We start from the raw sequence: 27,739 nt of genomic DNA, 5'->3' as shown, positions 1-27,739 counted from the left end.
ACACACACACGCACACACACACGCACAGTTCTAAGAACTGGTGAGCATCTCAGTCCCCTCTCTTGGAAACACACGCACGCACACACACACACGCACACACACACACGCACACACACGCATGCACAGTTCTAAGAACTGGTGAGCATCTCAGTCCCCTCTCTTGGAAACACACGCACACACGCGCGCACACACACACACGCACACACACACGCACACACACGCATGCACAGTTCTAAGAACTGGTGAGCATCTCAGTCCCCTCTCTTGGAAACACACGCACGCACGCGCGCGCGCACACACACACTCACGCACACACACACACGCACACACACGCATGCACAGTTCTATGAACTGGTGAGCATCTCAGTCCCCTCTCTTGGAAACACACGCACGCACGCGCACACACACACACACGCACACACACACAGACTTTTTGTCAATGCTGAAATGTGCAGCACACAATTTCATTCAACACTGTACTTAATATAAATCCCATGCTGCCAGGTGATTCTTATGCAACTCTTTCTTCAAGTTTTGCTAAACTGTATAACTAGGCTGTTCACACATGGGCAGAGATCCAATAAAAAAGAAAAAGAAAAAAGGGACGGGGGAAGCCGGGTGCTGCTGATGGCTCACACCTGTAATCCTAGCTACTCAGGAGGCTGAGATCTGAGGATGGTGGTTCAAAGCCAGCCTGGGCAGGAAAGTTCGTAAGACTCTTATCTCCAATAAACCACTAAAAAAACTGAAAGTGGCGCTGTGGCTCAAGCGGTGGAGTGCTCACCTTGAGCACAGGGACAGCACCCACGACCAAAAAAAAAAAAAAAGCAGGGGTGAGGGGTGGGAGGAGACTAGATATTTCCATTCACTTCAGAGAGTAGGACAGAAGTGAACAAATAAGCAGCGGAGACTTATATCCCAACTTCATTCCTTCTTCAATAACAAGAATAAACTGCTCAGTGAGGTAGTATTTTTTGATAGTAGAAGAATATTCTCTCTCTTTTTTTCTTTTGGAGCTGTGTATTCGCAGCTATGGCCTTCGGGGGCTGTTTCATTAATCTGTATTCTTAGCATGTTCCTGGCACTTTCTTAAGCCTTATAACGAACAGAATGGGAGGTCAACCGTGAGGTTTCCGGTATGCTGGCTCCCCCCTGGTCTTCCTCTGTGGGTGGGGTTGTTGGATGGGGTCTGCAAGAGCTGACAGATGACACTGGGGTGAAGAACTTGATTAGCATCTCATTACTCTGCCTGCTATAAAAGTACCTAGAAGCAGGTGACCACAATTGGTAACTGGCACATGTAGTCATTAGAATATGATGAGCTGTGACTAGTGATTACCTTTGTTTTTTAAAATGATTTATTTACCAGGGAGGTCATAGAATATACTTGTTAACAATGGCGACCTTTGACAGCTGGCTCAAAAACCCCAGAGGCAATGGGAAGTAGTTCTAAGTACCCTGCTCTGGCTTGGAACATAGAAGCATCCAGGCCTCAGCCTCAAAGAAGCCCGGGTCTCCTTCCTCTCTTGGCCACAGACACCTGGTTCTGGGTCACCAGCTGCCTTGATGAGTTTCTCACAGGTGTGAGGATGCGTCAGTGTGAGCGTTACCCTGTCGTGCTTTCTCCCATTACCAAACACCACCCACAGCCCGGTTCAGAGGCACACAGGCCGCAGGGAAGACAGGGGCAGCATCTTCTGAGGTACAAGTTACACCAGAGTCCCTAGAGTCACGCCCCCACCTAGCAGCCACCTGAGGATCTGTAGACTGGCTGGAGAGGTTGTGAAGATGCAAACACCTCCATACCAAACCTGGGATCAGGATTGTGAAAAGAGGGCTCCAGGTATGATGTTCCCAGCAGCCAACCCTGTAGTGAATCTGTTTCTGGTGAGAGCAGAGCCCTCTCCCAGGTTTAGGAGAAATCTGATTTTAGCAGAAGTCTCTCAACCAACCAGACACACTGTCTGGGGAGGGGTCTGGAAATCAGCCTTCACACAACTTCCCCAGTGACTCTTGAGTTTCTTACACTCACTCCCCATGGGTTTGGTGGGAGACATAGGACCCAAAGGTCTGATTCAGGACTCCTAGCCCAAGAGCAGCCCTCCTAGGCTGCGGAGAAAGAAAAAAAATGGTAAGATAGATATAAATAGGCCCTTCTAGCTCACCCCTGAAGAACACCTCAATACCCTGGCACACGTCAGAGCTAGACCCATTTAATTACTTGATCGTGAGCTGTTCATCATTTGTTGGAAAACTGATGGTTGGCTGCGACACCCCTCTGTGGTAACCACAGTTGGACCAAACAAGCCAAGCATGACACTAACTCCCCATCTCTCTCCAGCACTCACCAAAATGGCCCCTTATCCCACTGATGTTTAATGCCACATAAACTAGGACATTCCCTTAGTCACCTGGGCGTGGGGTGACCTGTGATATTCTGGGATTGGGGTCATGAGTTTTAGTCCTCAAAGAATGTGTGTCTATTGGCTGGCCTGTGATGCTCTCCTCCTCCCCCGTCTCATTGCAGGACACAACGGGCTGGTGGCTGTGAGTACCTGTGGCCCCTGTGATCTCACCCCCTCCCCCAAGACCCTGGGCCTGTAGCTCTTAGCAGCTGTGAGGAAGCTGAGGAATGAAGGAAAAGGCAGTCCTCTGTGCTCTCCGTGCTGACTAGGGTCATGGTATTGATGCACACCTGTCACCAGGTAGGGAGGACAGCTCCCTTCCCTGTCTTTTCCCTCACGCACATGGCCCTCTCATGGCCTGTGAGAGTCCAGAACCTTCAGAAACAAGCAGCTGAGAAGCAGAAGCACGGTGCTGGCAGAGAGACAGCAGGTTAGAGTCTAGGGATCGGTCAGAGTCTCCAGCTTAGGAAAAGTGCTGTGTAGAGAGCTTTGCACACCCTAGTGATGTTCAGGTCACTGATGGACCACTGGAGCACATGGCTGCCACTTGTCCAAAGTGTGCTCTGGCAATTGCAAGGAGCCCCACCGAGCGGACAGGCTAGCACCTCTGTTCCCAGTACAGCTGACTTCTAGTTCCCAAGCTCTTTCAGCCTTCTTCAGGCTGTGCTTCTTAGCTCTAGTCTCTGTATCTCCAAGAATCTATGACAAACATGGAGCATCTTGAAGTGGCACTTCTAGAGAAGCAACACAGGGAACTTAGGGGAAAAAAATGGAGTGCCAAGGGACAACAGCTCATCTAACTCATTATTTTGTTGTTTAACACTTGAGCAATATTCCTTAGTTTTTCCCCCTCAAAGCTGGCATTCTACCACTGAACCACACCTCTACTTCCAGCTTTTTGGTGGTTAATTGGAGATAAGAGTCACAGACTTGAGGCTGGGAAGGTGGCTTAATGGTAGAGTGCTTGCCTTGCACGTATGAAGTCCTGGGTTCTATTCCTCAGTACCACATAAGCAGAAAAAAGTCAGAAGTGCCACTGTAGCTCAAGTGGTAGAGTGCTAACCTTGAGCTGAAGAGCTGAGGGACAGTGCCCAGGCCCGGAATTCAGGTCCCACAACCAACAACAACAACAACAACAAAAAAGAGTTTCAGACTTTCCTGTGTGGGCTGGCTTCAAAGCATGATCTGTGGGTCTCAGACTCCTGAGTAGCTAGGAATCAGTTGCCCCAGTTTGGACACATGAGTTTTACTGACCATTCTACAGAGGGCCTTTTGTCAATCAATTAGTAATTTAAACACACCAGTGTCATGTTAATAAAATAAACACTAGTTCATGTCCCAGCTCTGCCATTTTCTATCTGTGAAGGTTAAGGTGTGTCACTCACCCTCTCTGAGTTACAGTAAATATGGAGGTAACAGAGAATGTGCTGCAAAGATCTGAAAATAAGTTTGACATGCATGTGGCCTTACTATTAGAATTTCGAGCCCAGGGAAGGCCATTAATGACCTTCAGGCAAAGACCACCAGTAGTGCATCTAAGGTTATTCACATTGAATTTGTTACTTGTAGCAAGTAAGAATGAAGAACTGTGGGTATAAACTAAGAAGGTGCTAGAAAGAACCAAACACAGGATATGAATGTTGCTTTGGAGGGGCTGGGAAAGTGCCTGAGAAAATAGGGCTTTACTCTAGGTCAGACACTGCCCAAAAGTGAGACAACCTGAAAATCTCAATGAATTTGATCTGTAGGAGTGCAGCCTAGGAGTTGCATAGCAACAGTCAGTCTCAGGTCTAGAGACGAAGTGTTTGGTATTTGGCTGGTGGCATATAGACCGAGCTTTCATTAGTGCTTAGACAACCCTGTGCACTAGACTTTGTCTCATCTTATGGTCAGAACAACCTTGCTGGAGGTTGTTGCTCTGAATTCATTTATAACTCATAAGAAACCAACAGGGCTTACCTCTGAGGGCCAGGAAAGCTTTTACATGTCGGGGAGCTGCCCTTTTTGGTGGTTCTTAATGGGATAGGTTAGGGGAATAGATCATGGGCTCGGACTGTCTGGGTTTATTTCCCTGCACCTCTATTTAGCAGCTCTGGAAGCCTAAAGCCAATTGTTACTCTCATTGAGTACATTGAGCCTCAGTTTTTTCATCTGTAAACAAAGATTTCCTACCCACCTCCTCAAGGATAGTGTGGTAGATGAAATAAAATGCACCCAGTGTAGTCAGCAAGTACATTTTTTTCAAAATGACTTCAGAGTTTTACCATCCCCGATGCCATGTTGATGTCAGTATCAATAGTGTTAGGGAAACGAGCCTAGGAGAGCTGCAGGTTCACAACTAGCTCAAGTCAACAACTATTTCTTGTGCTGGAGGAAAACAAATAGCCGTGCACCTGTCATTCATTCCCCTGAATGAGGTTCGGCGATCGCCACAGGTTCATTTGTTTACAGCACTTGTCCCATGTGTCAGAGACCGTTCTGCATTCCTGCCTGGGACCGGCTCATGAAACCCTTTGAATGAGATTACGTAGGTACTGGCAGCCTAGGGCCCATTTTTGCTCATGAGGAAATGGAGCCCCATCAATCCCATGCCAGTCGAAAGAAAATGAGGCGTTAAACAGGGCCTGGCTGTGTTGTCAAATTCAGCCCCCCACCATGGGGCCTCATGGATGCTGCTTCTCCCTGGAGAAGAGTGACATCAGGCTGAGGAATGGGGGGCAGGGAAGGGGGAGGTTCAAGCTGAGGTCCTGGGGCACCAGGGGCAGGCCATCTTCAGGTGGGACATGGGGAGCAGGAGCCGGCAGGGCAGATCTTAGAAGCCATCTGTACTCAGGAGCCCTATGCAGTAAGGGCTTTAAGATGGCAGGTCAGTCCTCAGGGATAGAGGGAGAGGTCCTGTGTCCCCCCCAGGCTGCATACCTGCAGAGACTGGGAGTGAACACGGTGGTGTTGGAGAAGCGCCACGTGATTGGCGGTGCTGCTGTCACTGAAGAGATCATCCCAGGTAAGCCTCCACTGTGGGGGTGGGGGTGGGAGGGCAGTGGAGGAGGATGGGCAGGATGGGGACCCCTCCTGACTGCTTCTGTTGATCTGGTTCCAGGGTTTAAGTTCTCCCGAGCATCCTACCTCCTTAGCTTGCTGCGTCCACAGATTTACACGGACCTGGAGCTGAAGGTAGAATGGCCTCCCCCAGACCTGGGGTCCTGACTTGGGGTGAGGGCTCCCTTCCCGTGTCAAGGCAATCCCCTCCTTTCCCTTCTCAAGGTCTCTCTTCAGTCCCTGGGTTCATGAAGATCACACAGCTCTTCTGCATTCCACAGATGCACTCAGATCTTAAACACTGGACTAGCTCACATACAAGTCAGAGGTTTTGTTGGTGAGGGAGGGAGGGGCTGTAGTAGGGCTCCAACTCAGTGCCTTGCACTTGCTATGCAGGCTCGACCCCTAAAGCCACACTCCCAGTCCTTGTGCTTTTAGTTTCATTGTTTGTTTGTTTGTTTTCAGATAGGGTCTCTTGCTTTTGCTTGGGCCAGCCTCTGACCTCACGCTTCCTATTCCCCTTTTTCTGTAGCTTTGAGTTCCTGAGTTTGAACAGCTGCCTTAGGCACAAGCTGAATCTGCCCTCATTCAAATTCTGAGCCTGCTGCCATTCTTGGCAGCCCAAGCAGACTTTCACCTCTCCTGGCACCTGAGCTGTTTGAAAGGCTCCTGAGAACCCTCTGCCTGCCTCTTATTCTCTTCTCAGTCCACTCCCCTCTGCCTACTGCTTACACACCTCAGCCCCGACCCAAACCTTACCTTACCACCTCCTGATTTAACTCCTAACTGCCGGTGCCTCTGTCACCCACCCCCAGGAGAAAGGTCCCCGTAAAAGATGTGCCACCTATATAGGTAGCTGTGTGCAGGACTCCACCAGCTTTTCTCTGAGTTCAAAGTCAGAGATGAATGACATACACAGCACTCTTCATTGCTCTTTTCTGCTCTAATAAGTTCTCCAATCCACACCATACCACACCTACAGGCAATAACTAAAGTACCCGTTTATGACAGCAGATACTTGGGCCGGGGAGGGGAGTAGAGACAATTCCTGTCCTTGCCTGCCTGCCTCTCTCAGCTTCCTGCCATGTCCCTGATGCTCCTGCTTGACCTGGGAAAACTCCCTAAGTTGAAGGTTCCCAGAACTGAAGATTGCCCAGGTTTCTGCTCAGAGGTCTTATTCTGTGGGAATGGTAGGACCCCGGACAGCATTTCACAGCATTCTCCACCATTCTGAAAAAAGAGGCCCCAGCTGTAACTGTGAGAGCCAGAGTCATTAATTCCCACATGTCCCCAGCCCCTCAGTCACACCTGGTCCTTCCCCCCCACCTTCGATGGCTAGGCAGCTTTTGTTTTTATTTGTTTTGTTTTTTAGAGAAACACAGGCTTTAAACAAACCTCATAGATTAGATAATCTCCTGGTTATTTAACACTCCCTCTTTTCTGATGACACCTAATTACAACAGCAAGAATGACAACAGGGCCATTTATAAGAGAAAGTCAGAATCCACCACAGCCATTATTCACATTCAATTAGTTATGCTTGAAACAATCTGAGATGAGATCCTCTCAGCCCCTTACCTACTTGCTCAATGGGTCGATGCACGTCTGCTCTGTGCCAGGCTCTGGACAAGATTCCTGGGGCTGCAACAGTGAACACAGGAAGGAGGAAGAGAGCTTCCGGTAGAAGTAATGGCAGGAAGAAAAAAAAACTAGGGCAATATGACAAGGAAAAATTGAAGGTCTCAGCTTAGCCTGGTGACCAGGAAGCCTTCCTTATAGAGGTGACATGAGGGCCGAGGCCAAGAAGTCTCCAGCCATATGGCCATCTGAACAGAGAGCATTCCAGTCAGAGGGAAGTGGCTGTGGACAGGTGTAGGCAGAAGTTACGTCAGTATGGCCAGAGGTGACAGGTGATGGGCAAAGGAACCACAGCTGAGGAGGGATAGCCTAGAGCCTGCATTTTATCCAACTACAGTGGAAAGCCAGCAGGAAGTAGAATTTGAGATTGACGGGTTCATAAAAGATCAGTTCACCAGGCACTGTAATCCTAGCTATTCAGGAGGCTGAGATCTGAGGATCACAGTTCAGAGCCAGCCTGGGCAGGAAAGCCTATGAGACTCTTATCTCCAATTAACCACCAGAAAGCTGGCGGTGGAGCTGTGGCCCAAAGTGGTAGAGCACTAGCTTTGAGTGAAAATGCTCAGGGACAACACCCAAGCCCTGAGTTCAAGCCCCATGACTGCCAAAACAAAAGCAATCGGCTCGTGTGGGTGGTGGTGGAAGCAGGAATAGCTGCAGGTTGACCCATGCGGCAGCTTCTGCAGTGAGTCCAAAGATGGAAGCCTAGGTTGACAGCAGTGGGCATGAAGAAAAGTGGACAACTCCTGCAGGTGGAGCTGACAGGAACTGACCATGGAAGAATGTCCAAGGGTGAGGGAAAGAGAAGAATTAAAGATGCCCCTGGGGTTGAAGTTCATTACAACCAAAGGAATCAAGCTGGAAGTGCCCGTGAGTTAGAATCCTATTTCTCCATCTCAATGTTAGAAAGAGCCCAAGGTCTCCCAGCCCAAGCCCCTGCCCTTGTGTGGAACCTTTTGCAGAATGCTCAATGTCCCAGTGGTCCTACCTAGCTACAATGTCTCTGGTGGGAGCAACTCCAGCTATCATTGTTGCAAAGGTCTTGTTTCAGCTTCCAGGCAATCTGCTAACACTGCTTCTCACAAGGTTCTGCCCTCTGGGGCCAGAATCTTGCCTGCATGGTGACATTCATTGAACCAGTCAATAGAATACCTAATGGTGGTACTGGATCTACAATAGTGAGCAGAGCAGGCCACACCCTTGACCTCACAGAACTTTCATTCCACTAAGATGAGGCAAAGAAAGAAACTTAAGATACAGTTAGCCATGTGCTGATTAGTACATTGGGGGAAAAAATGATATAGTGGGAGGGACAGGGAGTGATGGTATGGTCAGGGGTGACCTGGCTGGTGATGGACATTTGAGCAGAGACCTCAGGGAAGTGAGAAACCAGACCACAGATGGAGAAAGAAGTCACTAGAGAGCAAGCACTCCACTCTGACAAGTGTCAGTGGCGCAGGCCCCTTTGGTTAGGCCTGCGTCTCCTTTGGAGAAGTAGATGTGCTCATGGAAGGGCTGTGTGCTGCCCAAACATTCATAAATCAAATTGTATTCTAAATATATCAAGGGAACTCCCATTTAACTTGGCCCTGGAGTAAATGAGTCTGCAAAGTAAATAACATTTTTTGATATAAATAATTCAGCTATCTTATAGATATGGATTTTCACGGTTCTTTATTGTGTCTTTCTAAAGTTTAATTATTTATTTCTGAAGTGAGGCAGTTATAGATTCATGCTGAGAGCCAGGGCCTGGGGGGGGGGGGGTCTCAGAGATGTGGCTTTGAAGCCCAGATTTACCTCTTATAGTGACCTGGGACAAGTTATTTAGCTTTTCTGGGCCTCTGTTGTGGCATTTGTACAAAGAGGATAAAGATGCGTGCAGGAATGTTGTGAAATAATAACTATAGTCACAAGTATTGTTTCTGGCGCAAGATAATCATAGCACGGTTTGGTATGGTATGGTGTGGCATGGGATGATACACTATGGCCAATTATTGAGTGCCTGGGCAAGAGGACTTTTATTATAAACATATTTGTTTTTTTGGGGGGGGGTCCAGTCGTGGGTCCTGAACTCTGGGCTTGGATGCTGTCCCTCAGCTCTTCAGCTCAAGGCTAGCACTCTACCACTTGAGCCACAACTCCACTTCCGGATTTTTTCTTTTTGCTTATGTGGTGCTGAGGAATCAAACCCAGGGCCTCAGGCATGCAAGGCAAGCGCTCTACCACTGAGCCACCTTCCCAGCCCATATAAACATATTTGTTATAGACATAGTTAAAAGAGTAGGAACCATAGAGCATCCTAGACAGACAAGTCCAGGATACTCTCTTCTCCAGTTAACTAGCAAAAAAACAGAAATGGAGGTGTGATTCAAATGGTGGAGGACCAGCTAAGAGTGAAAAGGCCATGTGAAAACACAAGACCCAGAGTTCAAGCCCCAGTATCAACACACATACACACATACACAAAACAGGAAGTAGGACCACATAGTTTGGAAACCGACACACAGGCCACCAAATGGGTCACCTAAATACAATGGAAGAGACTACAATTGACAGGTCCTAAAACTTGTGTTATGCAGAAATATGGACTGAAGCTTCATCTCCGAGACCCCTACGCCTTCACCCCCATGCTAGAAGAAGGCAGAGGAGGCAAGGTGCCCAGGTCCCTTCTACTGGGCACAGACATGGCAGAAAACCAGAAGCAAATTGCCCAGTTCTCATGGAAGGATGCCCAGGTAGGGAAAGCAACCACAGATGTATCCTTTGTTGTGCCTTACCAGCCTGGAGAGGCTCTTGAAAGGAAATGAGCCTTGAAAAGAGATGAACTGTCCAAGGACCTAGGACACAATGTCCTGGAGGGTTTCAGTCTGCTCAAACCTCTGATCTAAGACACTTCAAGGAAAAAGGGTAGACAGAGATTAAGAGCAGTGGACACTGGAGCCCCTGGGGCTTGTGTGTATGTGGGTGTCCATAACAGAATTTCAAAATGGAACCCTTTGTACATTTTCACACTATGTTCACCTTCTAGCTCTCTTGATGTCTGACAGTTCCAAAGGAGGATAAAGGGGCAGATGAGAAACAAGTGAGGCTTGAATGAACGGGAGCAGGAATTTAGGGCAAGAAAATATTCATTCCTTCAATTTGGCATCAATCCCCTGGCACCTAAGGCAAGAAAGTGTCTGTGGTACTGGGCAGCCCTGTGAAAGAAAGGATACACACTGGATGGAGAAGGTGCACTGTGTAGGATTGTAGCTGAGGAATCTCTGGGTAGCTTTGTCCAGATAAGTCACAAGTGAAGTAGTGGATCTGGTGTGCTAGGTGCTACCGATATGGAGAGTTCTCCCAAAGGCCATGTTTTTGTACCTAACCTGGACATGCACTGAAGATATAGCATTGAATCTCATCCAAGAGGATGCATTTTTGCAAGGAAAACCTAGGTTGGTGGAGTCAATGCATGCTGTTTTGTGTTATGTTTAATATTAGGCAAAGCCTAGAGAACAGACATGTGGCGCTCATGTACCATGGTTCCTGGCTCTGATTCTTCATCCAGAGCTTTCTGAGCCTGGCTGATGAACAGAACCATCCCAGGGCTGAGGATCTTCCAAGTCATTCTCACATGATTGTTTTGTTCACTGAGCTAGGAGCAACCATCTCCACCCTCCTTCAGATCCTGCCCATTTCACATGCATCAGATGGGAGTCAGCACAAGGCCAGGACCCTGAGCCTATAGGACATTAGTGGTGACCTTGCCTGCTAGTGACTCCACAAGCAGGACACCAGGCTTGTTTCCCACTGTGGAGATGAAGGTGCCCGATTTCTTATTTGGTCTTGGCAAGGTGTTATTTTTACAGACCTGCTCTAGAGAAAGCTGTTGAACTTTATTCTTACTGAGACTTTATGAATGTTCTTCAACACAGAACTCGAGGAAATGCTTCTGGTAATTTCCTGAGTGTATTCATGAGTGTAGTTGAGCCTTAATTAAAACCTCTGGGCTGAGAATCAAGTGAGAGCCTCTAGTAAGGGACTGCCCCCCGCTCTCTCAGGCCTGACCTGTGAAAGGCTGGTGTTGGAAACTGGCTGTGGGAAACAGCTGTGCTGTGCTCCCTGGCAGGTGAGAGGCTGCAGGTGATATCAGACTTGCTGGGGCTGGAAACGAGAGCTACCTTCTACCAGTCACATACAGATGAATGCAGAGGGAAACTTCTGCGTGCCTCCACCACACAACCTGCAATCTCAGACGCTTGCCAGTGTCTTGGGGCTGATGTTGCCTGACAGTGGCCCCCTCATCCATGGTGGCTATCTTGTGTCCCAGGCCTCTCTGCCCTCTCCAGGCTGTCTCTGTTACCGATGAAGAAAACTCAGCACATACAAGCTGAATCATACCTAGAAGTGAGGCCTGAGAAACCACCAGAGCTTCCCTGTGGGGTGCAGCCAGAGAGGGCAGTATGAGGGCATGGTGTAGGGAGAGGGTCTTTGTGGGATTCTCAATGGTGGAGCCTTTACCTAGAGCTCTGTTCTAGGCCTTTCCCAGGTACGAGGAGTTCATGAGCCTCTTGGTGTTAGCCATTGACCCCCTGCTGGATGCAGCCCCATTGGACATCGCTGCCTTCCAGCACGGCTCCCTCCTGCAAAGGCTCAAGCTGCTGTCCACCCTCAAGCCCCTGGTGAAGGCAGGTGAGTCCCAAGTGTAGAAAGAGGTGGCCTAGACCTTAGCCAGGCTCCAATGTGGCTGCCAATTATGGTCAGCTAATAGGCTGTCATCCTTGCAGGCTATCTGGTCTGCCCTAAAAACAGAGCCCAACACTAAGGCTTGTGCACAAGTAGTTTACTTAGAAGGCTGATCTCTGGGTCCTAGTAGAGAAACTGGACAAAAGGAGAGCCAATTCCAGAGAATATGACCACACTGACCACCGTTTGTAGGTGATAAGACACCAGACTCTGCCTAGACCCCCAGAGAAACCTGAGTAATGAACTTGAGGCCCACTCCTAGGAGAAGGGAAAGAGATGTCCAGCTATCAGGCCATTCCCCCACTGGTTAAGGGATGCCTCATGGGATATTAACTCCTATACTTCTGGGCCATGCATCTGTGAGCTATTCATGATGGTGCCAGAAAAGCCCAGGGTAGAAATGAGGCACATTGTACAAGGCTAATTTAAGGTGCTGTTAGGGTTTCCATATGTGGAAATAACTTCATGGAGCTCATCACTATGGCCACACCTAGAACAAGATATAGGGACCAAGAGAATCTGAAGCACTACTTCCTTACAAGAAGGATACTAGATTGAGCTCAGGAAAAGTTCTGCGATTAATTGGTGATGTCTGCATGAGGGTGAGAACAGAAGCTTCACAACCAAGCATGCTATTGTTTTCTACTGCCTTGTAGGATGTACAGACCAATTTAGCATCTAGAAAAATACCAAATCAGGTAGCTCTGCTCACAAGGAAACAAAACCCATGAGACTCCATTGGCATCTGAAAAAAATACTTATTTCCCATGTGTCTGTGTGGTTCAGCTGACCCTAGCTGGCTCAGCTGATCTGATCTGGTCTCATGTATATATAGTGGCTAGAAGAAATCAATGGGGGCAGCTCCACTACAGGAATCGGTGCCCATGAACTTGCAAATGCTTTACGTATCCCACTGAATCCTCACAATTGCCCTTGAGAGTATTAAATACTACTACAGTTTTACAAAAGAACCAGGCTCAGAGCTGTTGAAAATGGGCCCAACTCCTAGGAAGAGAAGGAAACTGTAGCATGCACTTGCCATGCTAGCCTGCCTCCCTCTCATTCATTCCTGGGAAGCAGAGCCTAATTTGGTTGATGTTTGGGGTTCTCTTTCAGGCCGCACTTTGGGAGCCCAGCTTCCCCAGTATTACCAGGTCCTCACAGCCCCAATTACTAAGGTAAGCACTGCCAAGCCTGCACCCATGGTAGCTGGGATCCCTCCTGCTACCCAAGCCCTTCTCCTGTGGCTTTACTCTCCAGGTGCTGGATCAGTGGTTTGAGTCTGAGCCTCTAAAAGCTACTCTGGCAACAGATGCTGTAATTGGAGCCATGACAAGTCCCCGCACTCCAGGGAGTGGGTGAGTGAGGGTACTCGGGAGGAGCAGCTAGAGCAGAAAAGAGCAGGTCCCCAACACTGCCATTCACTGAGCTTACCCAGCATGCCAGGCACCAATTCACCCAGCAGAGCCACATCTGAAGTGGGGTTCAGAGAAGGGAATTATCTTGCCCCAAGTCACACAGCTAGTAAATGGCAGAGCTGACTTCTAGTCCAAGTTGTCCACCCCACCCCCACCATCTTCCTTTTTGGCTACTCTCCTCTGTGCTTCACTAGGAACAAAACTCCCTGCCATCAGTGTCCTTTCTCTCCCTCGCATCTCCCTGTGTCCATCCTTCCTTCCTCTCCCTCCCCAGCTCCTGCAAAGGCGTAGGTCCCCTTTCTCTTTCCCCTGTCCTCAGGCTCCAGGACACATTCACACAAAGCCTCCTACAGACAGGAAGCTGCCATGTCTGTGAGCCAGCTGTGTGCTTACAGCCCATTAGAGAGGAGCCACAGACACAGTAAATCCTGTGATGAGGTAGGACTTAGAGAGCCCCTTGTAGAAATGGAAGGGCATGTGTGTATCAGGAGGGAGGGAGGGTTTGTCCAATGTGGAGCCATTTTCTGTGCACTGGAAGTTGCTATCCATGTGCCTTGCCTTGGAAGGGAGGGAAAGCTCTCTCCAGAAGTAGCTGCTGGGCACCCATTGAGAGAGCCCTGAATTCCCCAGAGGCTGAAGCAGTGGTTGGCACCTTGGCCAAACTCTCATCAAATAGTCAAGCTGCATCGCTCCAGCTGGAGCCTCTGTCCCCTTGGGGGGCTTTGGACACTTGATTTATCAACTGTGCCTTTAAGCAATTTGTTTTTTACATTCTTTTTTTTGTGTGTGTGTGTGAGGGTCCTGGGGCTTGAACTCAGGGCCTGCGCACTGTCCCTGAGCCTCTTTGTGCTCAAGGCTAGTGCTTTACCACTTGAGCCACAGGGCCACTTCTGGCTTTTTCTGAGTAGTTTATCGGAAGTAAGAGTCTCACGGACTTTCCTGCCTGCACTGGCTTTGAACCACAGTCCTTGTATCTCAGCCTCCTGAGTAGCTAGGATTACAGGTATGAGCTGCTGGCACCCAGCTTTTACACTTTTTTTTTTGGTCGTTTGTGGGACCTGAACTCTGGGCCTTGGCTCTGTCCCTCAGCTCTTCAGTTCAAGGCTAGTGCTCTACCACTTGAGCGACAGTGCCATTTCCAGCTTTTTCTGCTTACGTGGTACTGAGGAATCGAACCCAGGGCCTCATGCATGCAAGGCAAGCATTCTACCACAACCTCTTTTACATTCTTCTAATAATGATGAATGGAACACTTGCCTATCCTGGATGTTGGGATGTGGTAGTGAATGGACTAGAAATCCTAACCAGAACAGGACAGACTCAAGCAAGCAGTGCTAAAGAAGGGCCTAAATGTCATGGCGTCAGGTCCAGCTGGGAAACTTACGCTGAGGTAAAAAAAAAAAAAAAAGCAAGAATTCCTCAGAAGAAGAGATGCTTGATCTGAGGGAAGAGGAGGAACTTGATGAATGAAAGATGTGGGAAGAAGAGACTCCAGGCTGGCAGCTATCCTAGGCATAAAAGCTGGACTTGAACAAGGCGAGTGTTCCATTTAGTGAGTGGGAAAATGCCTGGTTTTTCCAGGGGAAAGTATGAGGGGGGCAGGGGACAAGGCTGACCTCAGGCAGGGTCAGAGGCCACTCAGGGAGATTGGCCACTACCCTAAGAGCAGCAATGAGCCAGTGACGTCTCAGGAGCTCACTGGGTTCTGAGATTCAGGCTCCGAGTTCATGGGCAGGGGAGCAAGTACAGAGGAGGTGAGCCTTTAGGGGGGCTCCTGCTGCAGTGTGAGGAAGAGAGGAGAGGGAGAGGGGCTGAGGCAGTGACTCTGAATGCTCCATAGAAGGCAGCACTGGACTGGATGTAGATAGTTAAGAGACCGGTCCGGGTCAAGGGTAACACTTCAGTGTTGACAGGAAACTGAAGGCATCGTTCATGAGGATGGAGAAGACTGAAGGAGAAACAGTTTGAGTGATGGGGAAAGGTTTCAGATGCCTGCCTCTCCCCGCACCCCCCAAAAAAGCATCCAAGCAGAGGTGGGTACTCATAGCTAGAAACCTGCTGGAGCTCAAGAGAAGGTGGAACCCCAGGAGTGGGCACCTCTTCCATGCTGATAATTAAGCTCTTCGTAGAAGCTCATTTAAAGACCTCATGGAGAGGCCAAGGGTGCAAGGCAGAAAGGGGTATTTGTAACTAAGACTCAGGGAACAGACTCTCACCTGCAGCCTGTGATGCTGTGCTCTGTCCTCAGGTATGTGCTATTGCATCATGTGATGGGGGGTCTGGAAGGGACGCGGGGCGCCTGGGGCTATGTCCAAGGAGGCATGGGTGCCGTCTCTGATGCTATCGCCAGCTCGGCCACTGCGCATGGAGCAAGTATCTTCACTGACAAGGTGAGAGCCCTTTCCACCTCCTTTGATTATCCACCGGGGCCCAGGCTAGAATGGGGTTTTACATTTTGTTTTTTTTTGGGGGGGTCCGGTTGTGGGGCCTGAACTCTGAGCCTGGGTGCTGTCCCTCAGCTCTTCAGCTCAAGGCTAGTGCTCTACCACTTGAGCCACAGTGCCACTTCTGGCTTTTTTCTTTTTTTTTTGCTTATGTGGTTCTGAGGAATTGAACCCAGGGCTTCATGCATTCAAGGCAAGCACTCTACCACTGAGCCATCTTCCCAGCCCGGGGTCTTACATTTTGAAGGGTCCTCATTCTATTGATGGACAAGGCCAGGCTCAGAATCCAAAGATGACCCTTGTGCTACCTGCTGGAGGCTGAGCAGTTGTCAGATACCAAGCCATGTTTGGGCCGAGGCTGCCCATGTAGGGGCTAGGACAAAGCTTTCCTGAGAAGCGGCTGAGTTTAGATGGTAGATTTTGGATGAGGAAACCTGCGTGCCCAGAGCTGTGGAAAAGATCTAACCCCAACTTTCCCTCTGGGTGGATCTCGCTGGCGGCTCCAGCCGGTGGCTAAGGTGCAGGTGAACCACGAGGGCCGTGTTGAAGGAGTCCTGCTGGAGGATGGTCTGGAGATCAAGAGCAGAGTGGTGCTGTCCTGTGCGTCACCACAGGTCACCTTCCTGAAGCTGACACCACAGGTAAGCAGGGAGTGCGGAGGTAAGATGTCTTCTCAGACAGGGCTTGGTTAATGGGGGAATCAGGGGAACTCAGGCTACATGAGCGTTGGAGATACAAATACTGCATCTCCTTGTTTGGAGAAGGAGGTAGGATGCAAATAGCAGAGAATCATGAAGGTCCAGAGAAGTGAGGTCACCTAGATTATTGCTGTCCAAACTTGGCTGAACCCTTACTAGAACTGAGTCTGGTTTCTGTCTGCCTAGAGTTATTACTAGAAAATTTCCCATTATCCAGAATTCTCCCTTTCCATCAACTCTTAATTCTACCGCTTGTGTCAATAGCCTATTGCTGCATTTGTGCTACAAAAGAACCACAGTACTTTCAGGCAGATAAGAAATCAGCTAGCAGACCAGGAGAACTGCTCATCTTGTCTGAATTTGATTGCTCTGGGCTTTTGTTTCACCTGCCATCACCATGGTGCAGCCTGTGGGCTCCGCTTGTCTTGGCTGGACTCATTTGTATGTGTGAAAGTTGGCCGTCTATGGTTGGTGCAGGACAGTTTCTGCTAGAAAGACCAGAGTAGCCAGACCTTTTTCCATGTGTCTTCCAGCCTCCAGCACAGTGGTCCAGGCCTGTCCTTCTCAGGGTCTGGCAAAGGGAAAAAGCCAGAAAGCTCAATCATCATATAGTTTGATCCGTTTGCATCTTATTTGCTAACATTTGTCAAAGCAAATCCCACATGGAGCCCAGGGGTCAGAGGTGAGGGCACTTTACAGGTGCATGGAAAGGGGTATGCACCCCGGAAAGGCTGAGATATAGAGCAATTGCTGCAATTGCCCACAACTTCCTCTCCTCCAACACTAAGGTAATGAAGCTCCAGCCATTTGGGGTTTTATCCTCTGGGGACAGAGCACTAGTTTTTTTTCTGAATATTTCCACTTCCCAAAATTCATCAACAAACATCTGTTCAACGTGTCCTATTAAGGCAATTCTGGGGTCGCAAGACTCTCGGGAGTTTATAGACCAGAAGAGAAAAGAGAGAGGTATGTGAACTTCTGGTTCTGGCCCTCGCCCTGGCCTTGGACTATGAGCTCCTATAGGTAGGATCTCTGCAAAACTCAGAGGATGGAATGGCTAGCTTAGAATGGGAGTAGCCAGGAAGGCAGATCAGACTGAGCTCTGAAGAGCATTTCCAGAGGCAGAGGCTGAAGGACCACCAGCCTGAGCAAGTAATTCAGGTCCTGATGACTTCAGGCCTTTCACAGCACCTTCTCCCTCAGGACTGGCTTCCAGAGTCTTTCCGGGAGAGAATCTCCCAGCTGGATACACAGTCTCCTGTCACCAAGATCAATGGTATGTAGTCTGTGATTGACGTTATCAGAGCAGGAAATTTCCCAGTCTCTCTTAACCTACCCACTTCAATCCTTCCTCCTCTGACTTCCAGCTCTGCCCCTACTTACCCCGACCCTCCCTGATTGAAATTCATGCCTGCAGACGCCCAAATCACCATCTAAGGGAGCAGGGTGCTGATTGTCGAGGGAAGACCCTGGAGAACGAGGGCCTGACCCTCCCCTTGGGTCCCTCAGTGGCTGTAGACAGGCTGCCCAACTTCCTGGCAGCCCCCAGTGCTCCCAAGAACCAGCTGCTGCCCCATCACCAGTGTTCCATCCACCTGAACTGTGAAAACACGCTGCTCCTCCATCAGGCCTTCGAAGAGGCCGTGGGTGGCCTGCCCTCCCGCAGGTGGGTGAGCCAGAAGGGAGATGGGCCCTGGCCTGTGTGTCTCGATGCAGAGACCTGTGGTGGCTGTCCAGACACGTGAGAGGACTGGCCTCTTCTGCCTAGTGTTAAACCTTCACAACGCCAAGGGTGGATCTCCCTAAAACCACACTTACTTTCCAAGGACAGGAAGTGTATCCCAGGCAAGAGATCCATGGCCCAGGGCTGGCAGGGAGGAAGAGGGAGACATGGCAGGGAGTGTCACAGGTCAGTAGAGGAACAGCGCTGCACAGAGGACATTCTGGAGAGGGGGAGATCGTTCCTTGAGTCAGCCACCTGACCGAGGACGCATGCTCCCTGAGCCCCTGCCCCATGTCCTCCCTCATGTTCATGAGCCTCTTCGTGCAAAGCCTCCCCCTGCACCGCTGTGACTCCATCTTCCCAGAGCAGGTGGGGCACGGTGGGGCCCACACCTTTCCATCCCGCCCATCAGCCACCGGACTTTTGCCAAAACCTGTCTGGCAAGACTGCACACTAGGCATGGGCTGGAGGGCCTGCGGTGTGACACAGACACAAAGCTAATGATAAGTGAGACACCCGGACCCACAGGTGAACAAAGGTCCTCAGAGACAGGCCCTCAGCTTGGTGTTGTTGGGCCCACTCACAAGACACTACTGGGGCCCAGAGGGACACACTTGGATGAACCCTGAACCCCTGCTGCTAGCCTCTTCACAGAGGCCCATCAGCTGGCCAGACCCTGGTTAGAGAATGGGGGAGAAAGGAAGGCAAGGACAGGCTGGATCAGAGCAGAGTCCTGGAGCGGGTGCAGGAGCAGCTGCTGGGGTGGGGGGAAAGGAGGCAGATGGTCCTGTAGGCACTAAGCCCCTCAGGTGAAGGCCCCCTTGGCCTCAGTGGCCCAGCAATGGCATCATCCCAGGGTCCTCATTTGTCTCCAGTCACTCCAGAGCAGCCCCCAGCCTGACCTTGGCTCTTCCTCATACCACAGGCCTATGATCGAGCTCTGCATCCCGTCCTCGCTGGACCGCACCCTGGCTCCGCCCGGCTGCCATGTCATCTCCCTCTTCACCCAGTTCACACCCTACACATTGGCAGGAGGCAGAGTCTGGGATGAGCAGGAGAGAAATGCCTATGCAGACAGAGGTAAAAACGCCACCCTATCCAGTCCTCAGGACTGCTCCTGGCCTTGGGACCTGAGGGGACGCCCCTCCACACTTCCTCGTTCAGGATGAGCCCCTGTGGGTGCTGTCCTGAGGGAAGAGATGTCCCCAGGAGAATCTCACATCATCGTAGTGAAATTCTGTTCTAGGGTCAGACACTGGGCTAAAAAAAAAAGCCAAAAAAATGTCACAGCTCCTGCCCTCTTGCTGCTTATGGTCTGGTGAAGGAGACTTAAGAAACCAATCATCAGAGAATCACGTGTTTTATAGAGCTAAAGGAGGGAGCCTTAAGTCAGAGAGACAGGAAGGCTTTCAGAAGATGGGGCGTTTGAGTTGGGTTTTAAAGGATGAATAGGAGTTGACTGGAGAACAGAGGGCTCTGCTTGAGCAAAATAGTGGGGGAGGGGATGGAAGCAATACACACACACACACACACACACACACACACACACACATATTCATAAGGAAGCAAGAACAAATGCTTAAGACTGGGCTGGCCTTTTCTGCTGAGTTGTTTATTTGCCTATGGATTGTTTGTTTGTTTGATGTTTTACTTATTGAGGCATAATTTGCATAGGATACAATTTAGTGAGTTTTAAAGGAGTTTTAGTAAATTTGCAAGTCATACGGCCATCACACACCCTCCTCTTCCTAACGGCCTCTCCTTCTCCGGCTTGGAACTCTCCAGTGTTTGACTGCATTGAGGACTACGCCCCAGGCTTCAAGGCCTCTGTGGTGGGCAGAGACATCCTCACACCACCCGACCTGGAGAGGATCTTTGGGCTTCCTGGAGGGGTGAGTACAGGCCTGGGGTCCTCCTCGCCCCATCCCTGCCCCCCCACTTTCTCTGGTGGCTAATGGTGGTGATAGTTGACAAGGGACAGAGAGACACAGACAACTCCAGAGAAAGTGAATAGCCCTGGGTCCTTCGGCCTCTATATCACCATCAGCCTCTCCCAGAGTGGGGGCTCGATCTTGAAGGATGCCCGTTCTCCCAGGTTCTCGTTTTATCAAACACAGCACACTGAAGTCCAGTCTGGCAACCAGCAGCTATGACGGCTGCTGAGCCCAGCATGGCAGCTGGGCCAGAATGAGGCTGCCGCAGGTGCACAGTGCACTCCGACTGGAAGACAGCAAGAAGCAAGCTGGAACCGATGATTTTAGGTTGATTTCTTGCCACAAGGATCGTATTCTTAGATCCAGTAGGCTAAATAATATGAACATTAATTTCACCAGTTCATGTTTACTTTTTGTGTGTGATACTAGAATTTGAACTCAGAGCCTTGAGTTTGCTAGGCAGGTACTCTACTATTCGAACTTTGCCCCTAGCCCTTTTGTTGGTGCTGGTATTAGAGCTTACACTCAGGACCTGGGTATTGTCCCTCTGTCTCTTCACTCAAAGCTGGTGCTCTAGTACTTGAGCCACAGCTCCATTTCCAGCTTGTTGTTGTTGTTGTTGTTAGAGATAAGAGCCTTATGGAGTTTCCTGTCCATGCTGGCTTCAAACCACAATCCTCAAATCTCAGATTCCTGAGTAGCTAGGATTATAGGGGTGAGCCTCTGGTGCCTTCCCTCCCCCTTCTTCCCCTCAGAACTTTTACCTTTTTGTTTTGCCAGGACCTCAATCTTTGTATTCATGCTTCCCACCTCATGCGCACACCACCTCATGCAGCAATTTATGAGTTGAGATGGGGTTTTGTAAACTTCTTCCCCACCAGCGCAAGGCTGGCCTTGAGCTCTGAGCCTCTTGCTGGCAAGTTGCTGGTATGACAGGCATGAGCCACCACACCCAGCCTGCTTTTACTAGTAAACCTAAAATCACACAAGCGGTGGAGGTCATCTTGTTTTACTGGGCAGGGCTGATCTGAATACAGAGTGGAGGAAGACCAGCTAGAAAGGAATCGGCGGTGTTGATGGCACATGGGCTGGTGGGGCAAGAAGCTTTGGTGACCGCATGCGTGTGCTCGCTGGGTACAGAGGCTGTGAAGGCTCCATCTCTAGGGCCAGGGACAGGAAGGTGGCCTTGTCACAGAGGCAGGAAGGGGGGGAGAGAAACAGATTTGAGGAAGGGCTGGCTCTGTTTGGGGTCAGTGAGGGGCTGCAGGAGGGTACCCCACAGACACCGCTCTCCTTGTCCGGGGCTCCCCCACAGCCTGGGCTTTCCGCCCCCATCTGCCTCCCTCCTCAGCCCAGAGCTGGTCTCGCCCAAGCCAACAGAGCAGAACTGCACTCGGCCCCTTGCCAGGCTGTGGCCTCCTGCCACGGGGCGGGACTCCCCTGGTGCTTGGGCCCCAGAGGAAGGCTCGGGTGGGAAACCTAAGGAAAGATATGTTCTGGCAGAAGCATGTGCCAGCAGCCAGAGCGAGACAAGCTCTCCGGGTCATCAGATAGACTGTGCGGGATTCGGGGATTCATCAAACCCACGCAGTGCCCCCTTTGCTCCTCCACTCAGTCCCCTGCTCTCCAAAGATGCTCCCACCCTTCTTTCTTCCAGGAAAAGTGCCTTGGGAAAATTCAGATCACATCACACACACACACACACACACACACACACGAGGACATGACTCTGTTCTCGCTCTTCCCCTTCCCTTTCTGAATTTGGAGAATCCAGGGAAATACCTGGGAAGAAAGGCCTTCTGTAGAGAGCCAGATAGGTGAGAAATCCAGGCAGGGCAATAAGGATGGCAATCAGTACTCCTATGCTAACTACTGCGGCCCTACCTTTACAGAACATATTCCACTGTGCCATGTCTCTAGACCAGCTCTACTTTGCCCGCCCTGTACCCCTGCACTCTGGCTACCGCTGCCCTCTCCCAGGCCTGTACCTCTGCGGAAGTGGGGCCCATCCTGGTGAGTGGCATCTGATTCCACCTTTTCTGGGGACAGTGAGGGCCCTTGGGAGATCAGAGATCTGTGGACAGACAAGGAGGAGGGGCAGAGAGGCAGGGTGTGGCATGCAGAGCCATCCCCAGGATCAGAATCCTCAGTGCGCCCCTGCCAGGCTGCACAGCCTCAGCCTAAGGCACCACCCTGCCCTGCCCTGCAGTTCTCTCTCCCAATTCTAATTTGGGGTTGTGTGTGTGTGAGAATTATCAATGTTCCACCTTCTGGAGACAGAAAGGACCAATAAAGTTTTCAACTTTAAAATTCCTCCCTAAGACAGCTTCAGGTCGAACTGACCTCACCAAGGCCACCTTGTCCCGGAGGTGCCCTGTCTGAGCTGCGGGCCTTCTGTCTTCCTTACAACCCTATTCTTTCTTGCATTTCTGCTTTGCCTGCAGAGGGCTTCCTCATCTGGTAGGTGGGCTCACAGACTGGGCCTACAGATGACTATGGACCATAGCCTTCCCTCCTTCCTTCTCCCTCCCCCTCCTCTCCCCCCATCCCCCATGGACAGAAGCCTTCAGGGAGCCCCAGTCTGCTGGGCATTTGCCCCAGCCCCACCTCTGCCTCTCCCTGACTGGTGTTCTGAGCAGAGCTTTGGTTCTAGGAGGCGGTGTTATGGGTGCCGCCGGACGCAATGCAGCCCATGTGGTCTTTGAGGACCTCAAGAACATGTGATGCTGGGCCAACAAGGAGAAGAACTCATCCCAGAATTTCAAAGACCCCGAACTGGGCCACCACCCAGAAAGCTCTGCTCCCAAGAAAGCTGTATGAGGAAGCCATCTATAAGCTGAGCCCGTGTCAAAGCAGCGTGCCAGTTACCCTGTGCCCCAGGCCTCCCGAACAAATTGGGTTTGTGTTATTAAAAGCAATGTTTTGTCGGACACTTGTGTGGCTCGTGCCTATCATCTCAGCTACTCGGGAGGCTGAGATTTGAGAGTCGAGGTTCAGAGCCAGCCTAGGCAGACAGATCCAAGAAGAGACTCATCTCCAGTTTACCAGCAAAAAGCTGGAATGGAGGTGTGGCTCAAGTGGTAGAGAATCAGCATTGAGCACAAAAGTCAAATAGGAATGCAAAGTCCTGAGTTCAAGCCCCAGGACTGGCAAGAGAAGGAAAAGGCATTGCTTCATACAGATCATTGGCTTGCATTTTTTTAAAACACAACTGTGTCAAAACAGGTGGCCAGATGAACTCATCAAGTTTCTCAGTGTTCTATCAGTTTGAAACAGTCCATTTGACCAATGACAGGTCCATGCATCCTCCCCTCTTTCGCTTGGGCCCTACTTCAGCTGATTGGAGGACTACCCTGCCAAGGCCCAAATAACGTTCTCATCCATGTAAGAATGGACCACATCATCCACAGGAGCATGGAGCTGAATGAGGCTTGGTACCCTGAGACATCAAAACCTCTGGCTCCGAAAGGCACTGTGGGATCGCACCTGTAATCCCAATAGTTGAGAGGCTGAGGCAGGAGGATCATTCACAAGGCCAGTCTGGGCTACATAGGAAGGCTCAAAAAGAAAACAAACAAACAGCCAATAGAAAACCTCCAAGAAACAGCAATCAAGGAAAGCGTGTACCAGAAATTCAGTCCCTTGAATTCAGTGCCAACTCAGAAATAGAGCAAAATTTTGGTAGAAAATGAAATATAGGTTTAAGTGAAGATAATACACTGTTATTTCTCGGGGTGGGGGGGATGAGGTTTTATTATTATTTTTAATCCCTTGGGGCCACTTGTTCTCTCGTGTGAGTCCTGGTGTCAGTCTTCTGAGCTGTATTCCTTGCTGTCCTGAATGTCCCTTCACTCCCGAGGTCAGTGACACAAGGATTGGAGCACCGTGACTTGACTTGGGCAGTAAAGCCCTTCTTGAGTTTCCTCACATGATTGAAGGGTAGGGAGGTGGTCAAAGAGAAAGAAAGGGAAAAATGTCTTTAAGTGACTTCAAACATGCCTAACTAAAGCAGGCTAGTCAGGTAAAGTAAATTAACAATTGGACCAACCCAAGAGTTGTGACCATAGTTACATGGCTGCCCTTGTCCCTCAACTACAAAGTAGATTCCAGAACATTGTGACTCTTATTTCCCATAGGCTAAACCTGCCATGTCACTAAAACCTCTCAGTATAAATCTGGGACATTATAGAACGAGTTAAGTTGAAAAGAGTCAAGAGAAATGTCCTCTTGCTAACGCACCTTCCTCTTCCCAGCCACCTTCTCCAGTGTCAGGACCAAGGTCCCTGTCAGCAGCAGCAACTCCTCTGGCAGACAAGCTAGAAGCTGCTCTGGGCATCTCCTCCTTTCTTTCCTCAGGCACATGGATGGGGAGACGCTGTATCTACCTCCCTGGTTCCTGTTGAGAAGCCTGGAAGTCTCCTGTGTAAAGAGCTGCATTAGTCTAGCTTCAGCCTTCTGGGTCATGCTTTAGCCTCACATCTGGAAGGTAATAAGCACCCAGATCTCAGCGCTGCTCATTTCATGGCAAAGATGCTCCTGTCACTGGCATTGTGCGAGGCAGGCTTCTCACGCAGCACTGCGTCCGGCACCCCCGGAGCAGCGGGGTAGCACAGGGCACAGAGAGCTTCAGGTCCCTCCAGCTTCTCCTGAGTTCCTCCCCCTTCAGCACATGTGCAACCAGCGTCTCATGCTTGTTGAAAACTGAATTTGGGCCCCAACTGCTGGTTTGCTTGGATTTACTTTTCTCTAAAGACTACCCAGGGGCCAAAGGGAACAAATGATTAGAAAGAAAGGAAGGAAGAGAAGGAACACAAAGGAGAGAATGAGAGGGAAGGCAAAAAGGCCATGGGGTGGGGTTGAAAGGGGGAGAAAGGGAGGAAAAGGAAGAAAGGAAGGAAGGCGAAAAGGAAGAAAGAAAGGAAAGGAGGCAGGCAGGCTGGGGTCTATATCTGACTAATATCTAGCATCTTCACATTCCAGCACACACCCTAGACCACCTCTAACACAAAAGAGAGCAGGAGTGAATTAACCAAATTGGAACTTTGGAAATCCCCAGGAGCCAAGGAAGAATCACATCAGACCTGCTCCTTAAAAATATCAGTGAGCTGGGTCCTGGTGGCTCACTCCTGTGATCTTAGCTACTCAGGAGGCTGAGATCTGAGGATCCCAGTTCAAAGCCAGTGCAGGCATTAAAGTCCTCATGAGACTCTTACCTCCAATTAACCATTCAAAAACTGGAAGTGGCGCTGTGGCTCAAGTGATAAGAGTCTAACCTTGAGCACAAAATGGCTCAGGGATAGTGCCCAGGCGGTGAGCTCAAGCCCAACTACTAACAAAATCAAAATCAAAATCAGTGATTCTTTTTTCTAATGAACAAAAATCATGAACATGGAACCTTTTTTAATATAACAAGAAACATAAAACACATACCTAATCTCACCTGCTGAGATAAACCCTGGTTACTATTTTATAATATTTCCAATTAGCCTTTCAAACAGTTGAGATATATTCTATATGGGGGCTTTACATCTGTCTTTCATTTTATTTCATGTCATAAACGCCTCAGTGTCATAAACTTTTTTGGAAAACATTATCTTTAATTGCTGCCTCATATTCTCCTATAAAGATGAGCCAGAATTTATTATGGAACCTTGAGCTTGACTTTGGCCTTGATTACTAATTAGGACCAGCCAAAGGCCTAACAGCTCTTCTGTGATGGTTACCCCTTCCTCCACAAAGCCTGTCTTCTCCATCTTGGATGACAAGGTGCAGCTGTTTTCTAACAGAGGCAGGAGTTGGAGGAAGTGAGGGAGAGGGAGTGGAGTGAGCACTGCAAGGAAGAATTTCCCACTGTTCAGAGATTTCTCATCGGTGAAAGATAGCATTTGGTCCAGATGGGGAGACAAGATCAGGCCCGGCACTGTGGGGGGGCAGGGCTCCTAGAAGGCCTCAGCTCATGCCAACCCGCTGAGCCGTGTGGTTAGTCTTAACTAAAGTGATGACTCCACACATTGGCTATGAATCAGAAAAACAGGTCCCTGCCTGCCTCCAGTGCATAAAACTCTTTACCAGGATAAGTCAGGGCCCTGTCGTTACCTGATTTATAGTTACCTGTCTCCGTGCAGCAGTCCTGGGGGAGCCTCAAGCGTGCCGGAAGCTCACGTGGGTAAGTCATTATGCTGGCCATTACCTGGCAGCCTCCTGCCATGAAGGCCCTGGGTGATCGTGACCAGAGGCTCCAGAGACCCGTGAGGCTTTCAGCTGGGGGAGGGATTTGGCTGTCTTGGTGGGAGGAACAACAGATGTGGCTAAGCAGCTGTGGGCCTTGTGACTTTGTGAAGCAGCTGACAACTCTTGAGTTCTTCTGTGGGACATTGTATCACCCCTGTGGGATGCAGAGAGGGAGACCAGCTGAGCACAGGGACACATTGGTGGGGCAGGGGGTGGGGTGGAGAAGAAACATGGAAAAAATTTAAAGGAACACACACTTTTTTTTTTAAGGGAGAAATGCACATGGACAGTAAACCTGTGGGGAAAAAATTAACAGCATAAGGAATGCAACTAGAGGCCAAATAATCATGTTTTACCTATAAAATGGAGACAATTATTTATAACAGAAAATCGCCAGTAGGGTTGAAAAAGACACTCTGTGCTGGCATTGCCAGCCAGAACATCCATTGTGTTTTGATGTTTATTTCACATCTGATCCCAAAAAGGATCATGATATCACCAAGGATTTAAGTGCAAAGATAGTCATGCAGTGTTATTTGCAATGCCAAAATATTGGAGACAGCCTAAATATCTGCCAAAAAGAGAATTGTTTAATCATGATATGCTATCTATGATGGAATATCAAATGGCAATTTTTAAATTACATTTTTGACAATCCTTTTTTTTTTGCCCGTCCTGGGGCTTGAACTCAGGTCCTAGGCACTGTCCCTCAGCTCTTCAGCTCAAGGCTAACGCTCTACCACTTGAGCCATAGCGCCACTTCTGCCTTTTTCTGTTCATGTGGTACTGAGGAATCAGACCCAGGGCTTCATCATGCAAGGCAAGCACTCTACCACTAAGCCACATTCCCAGCCCAACAATCCTTTTTTAATCACATGGAAAAAAGTTAATAAAGAGCAAGATGTAGTATGATCACAATGTTGGCGATTGAGAGATGGTAGAGATAAATGACATGTTCATATATACTTAAGATATACATATGTACGGGAACAGAAACAAGGAGAGACAGTGAGAAAGACAAAGATGGAGAAGAAACGGGGAGAGACCGTGCACACCCCAGTATGAGCAATAGCCTGAAGTTTTCCGGCCACTTGGTGACAGTGTGGGGAATAGTCCTTACTATCCTCATGGAATCCAAAAAGCAACCCCAAAGAAAATAGATGGGCCTTGGAAACTTTGTTCGCAATGGTTACCCGGGCCTGTTCCAAGTGATTTGTGACTTCTCTCTGCCTTGGCATATATTTTTATCAGAAGATTTCAGACACAGTGCCAGCCTTGGAGGTCCTTGGTGGAGATGTGGGGTTCTACTCGCAGCTCGGAAGGGAAGCTGGCAGGCTGCTGGTGCTGCTGCAGCCCAGCAGGAATCCTGTAGTCTTGGAAAGAGGCTACAGAGGTAGACTCACCCAGACTTCCTCTGGTTTTATCTGAGTTCTGTCAGCTCTGAAAATCAAGTTATCAGATCAGCAGCTTGGTTGCTGATT

At 49.6% G+C, this 27,739-nt stretch overlaps 1 protein-coding gene across 5 annotated transcripts in view; it reads left to right on the top strand.

Annotated features, from left to right (window-relative positions):
* Pyroxd2 (pyridine nucleotide-disulphide oxidoreductase domain 2) overlaps positions 1 to 22,937 on the top strand; it is a 24,586-nt gene extending 1,649 nt beyond the window's left edge. Inside the window, exons 2-16 of one of the 5 annotated variants that reach the window (XM_013017554.1) lie at positions 2,528 to 2,547; positions 5,316 to 5,409; positions 5,506 to 5,579; positions 9,662 to 9,817; positions 11,603 to 11,756; positions 12,927 to 12,988; positions 13,083 to 13,168; positions 15,477 to 15,618; positions 16,179 to 16,313; positions 17,574 to 17,646; positions 17,880 to 18,036; positions 19,019 to 19,173; positions 19,879 to 19,985; positions 21,920 to 22,040; positions 22,681 to 22,937. In XM_013017554.1, coding sequence (XP_012873008.1) covers positions 2,528 to 2,547; positions 5,316 to 5,409; positions 5,506 to 5,579; positions 9,662 to 9,817; positions 11,603 to 11,756; positions 12,927 to 12,988; positions 13,083 to 13,168; positions 15,477 to 15,618; positions 16,179 to 16,313; positions 17,574 to 17,646; positions 17,880 to 18,036; positions 19,019 to 19,173; positions 19,879 to 19,985; positions 21,920 to 22,040; positions 22,681 to 22,751 — 1,607 coding nt within the window. In that variant the 3' untranslated portion in view covers positions 22,752 to 22,937. Of the gene's footprint in view, positions 1 to 2,527; positions 2,548 to 2,643; positions 2,706 to 5,315; positions 5,410 to 5,505; positions 5,580 to 9,661; positions 9,818 to 11,602; positions 11,757 to 12,926; positions 12,989 to 13,070; positions 13,169 to 15,476; positions 15,619 to 16,178; positions 16,314 to 17,573; positions 17,647 to 17,879; positions 18,037 to 19,018; positions 19,174 to 19,878; positions 19,986 to 21,919; positions 22,041 to 22,349; positions 22,534 to 22,680 lie in introns of those variants that run through there. The other 4 variants (XM_013017555.1, XM_013017553.1, XM_013017556.1 and 1 more) reach the window with 4 other exon arrangements.
* Positions 22,938 to 27,739: the final 4,802 nt, after the last annotated feature.

This window comes from Dipodomys ordii, unplaced genomic scaffold (assembly GCF_000151885.1).
Source record: "Dipodomys ordii isolate 6190 unplaced genomic scaffold, Dord_2.0 Scaffold36, whole genome shotgun sequence".
NCBI lineage: Eukaryota > Metazoa > Chordata > Mammalia > Rodentia > Heteromyidae > Dipodomys > Dipodomys ordii.
Note: the sequence above shows the minus strand (reverse complement) of the source record. Positions and strands in the feature narration are given on the sequence as shown.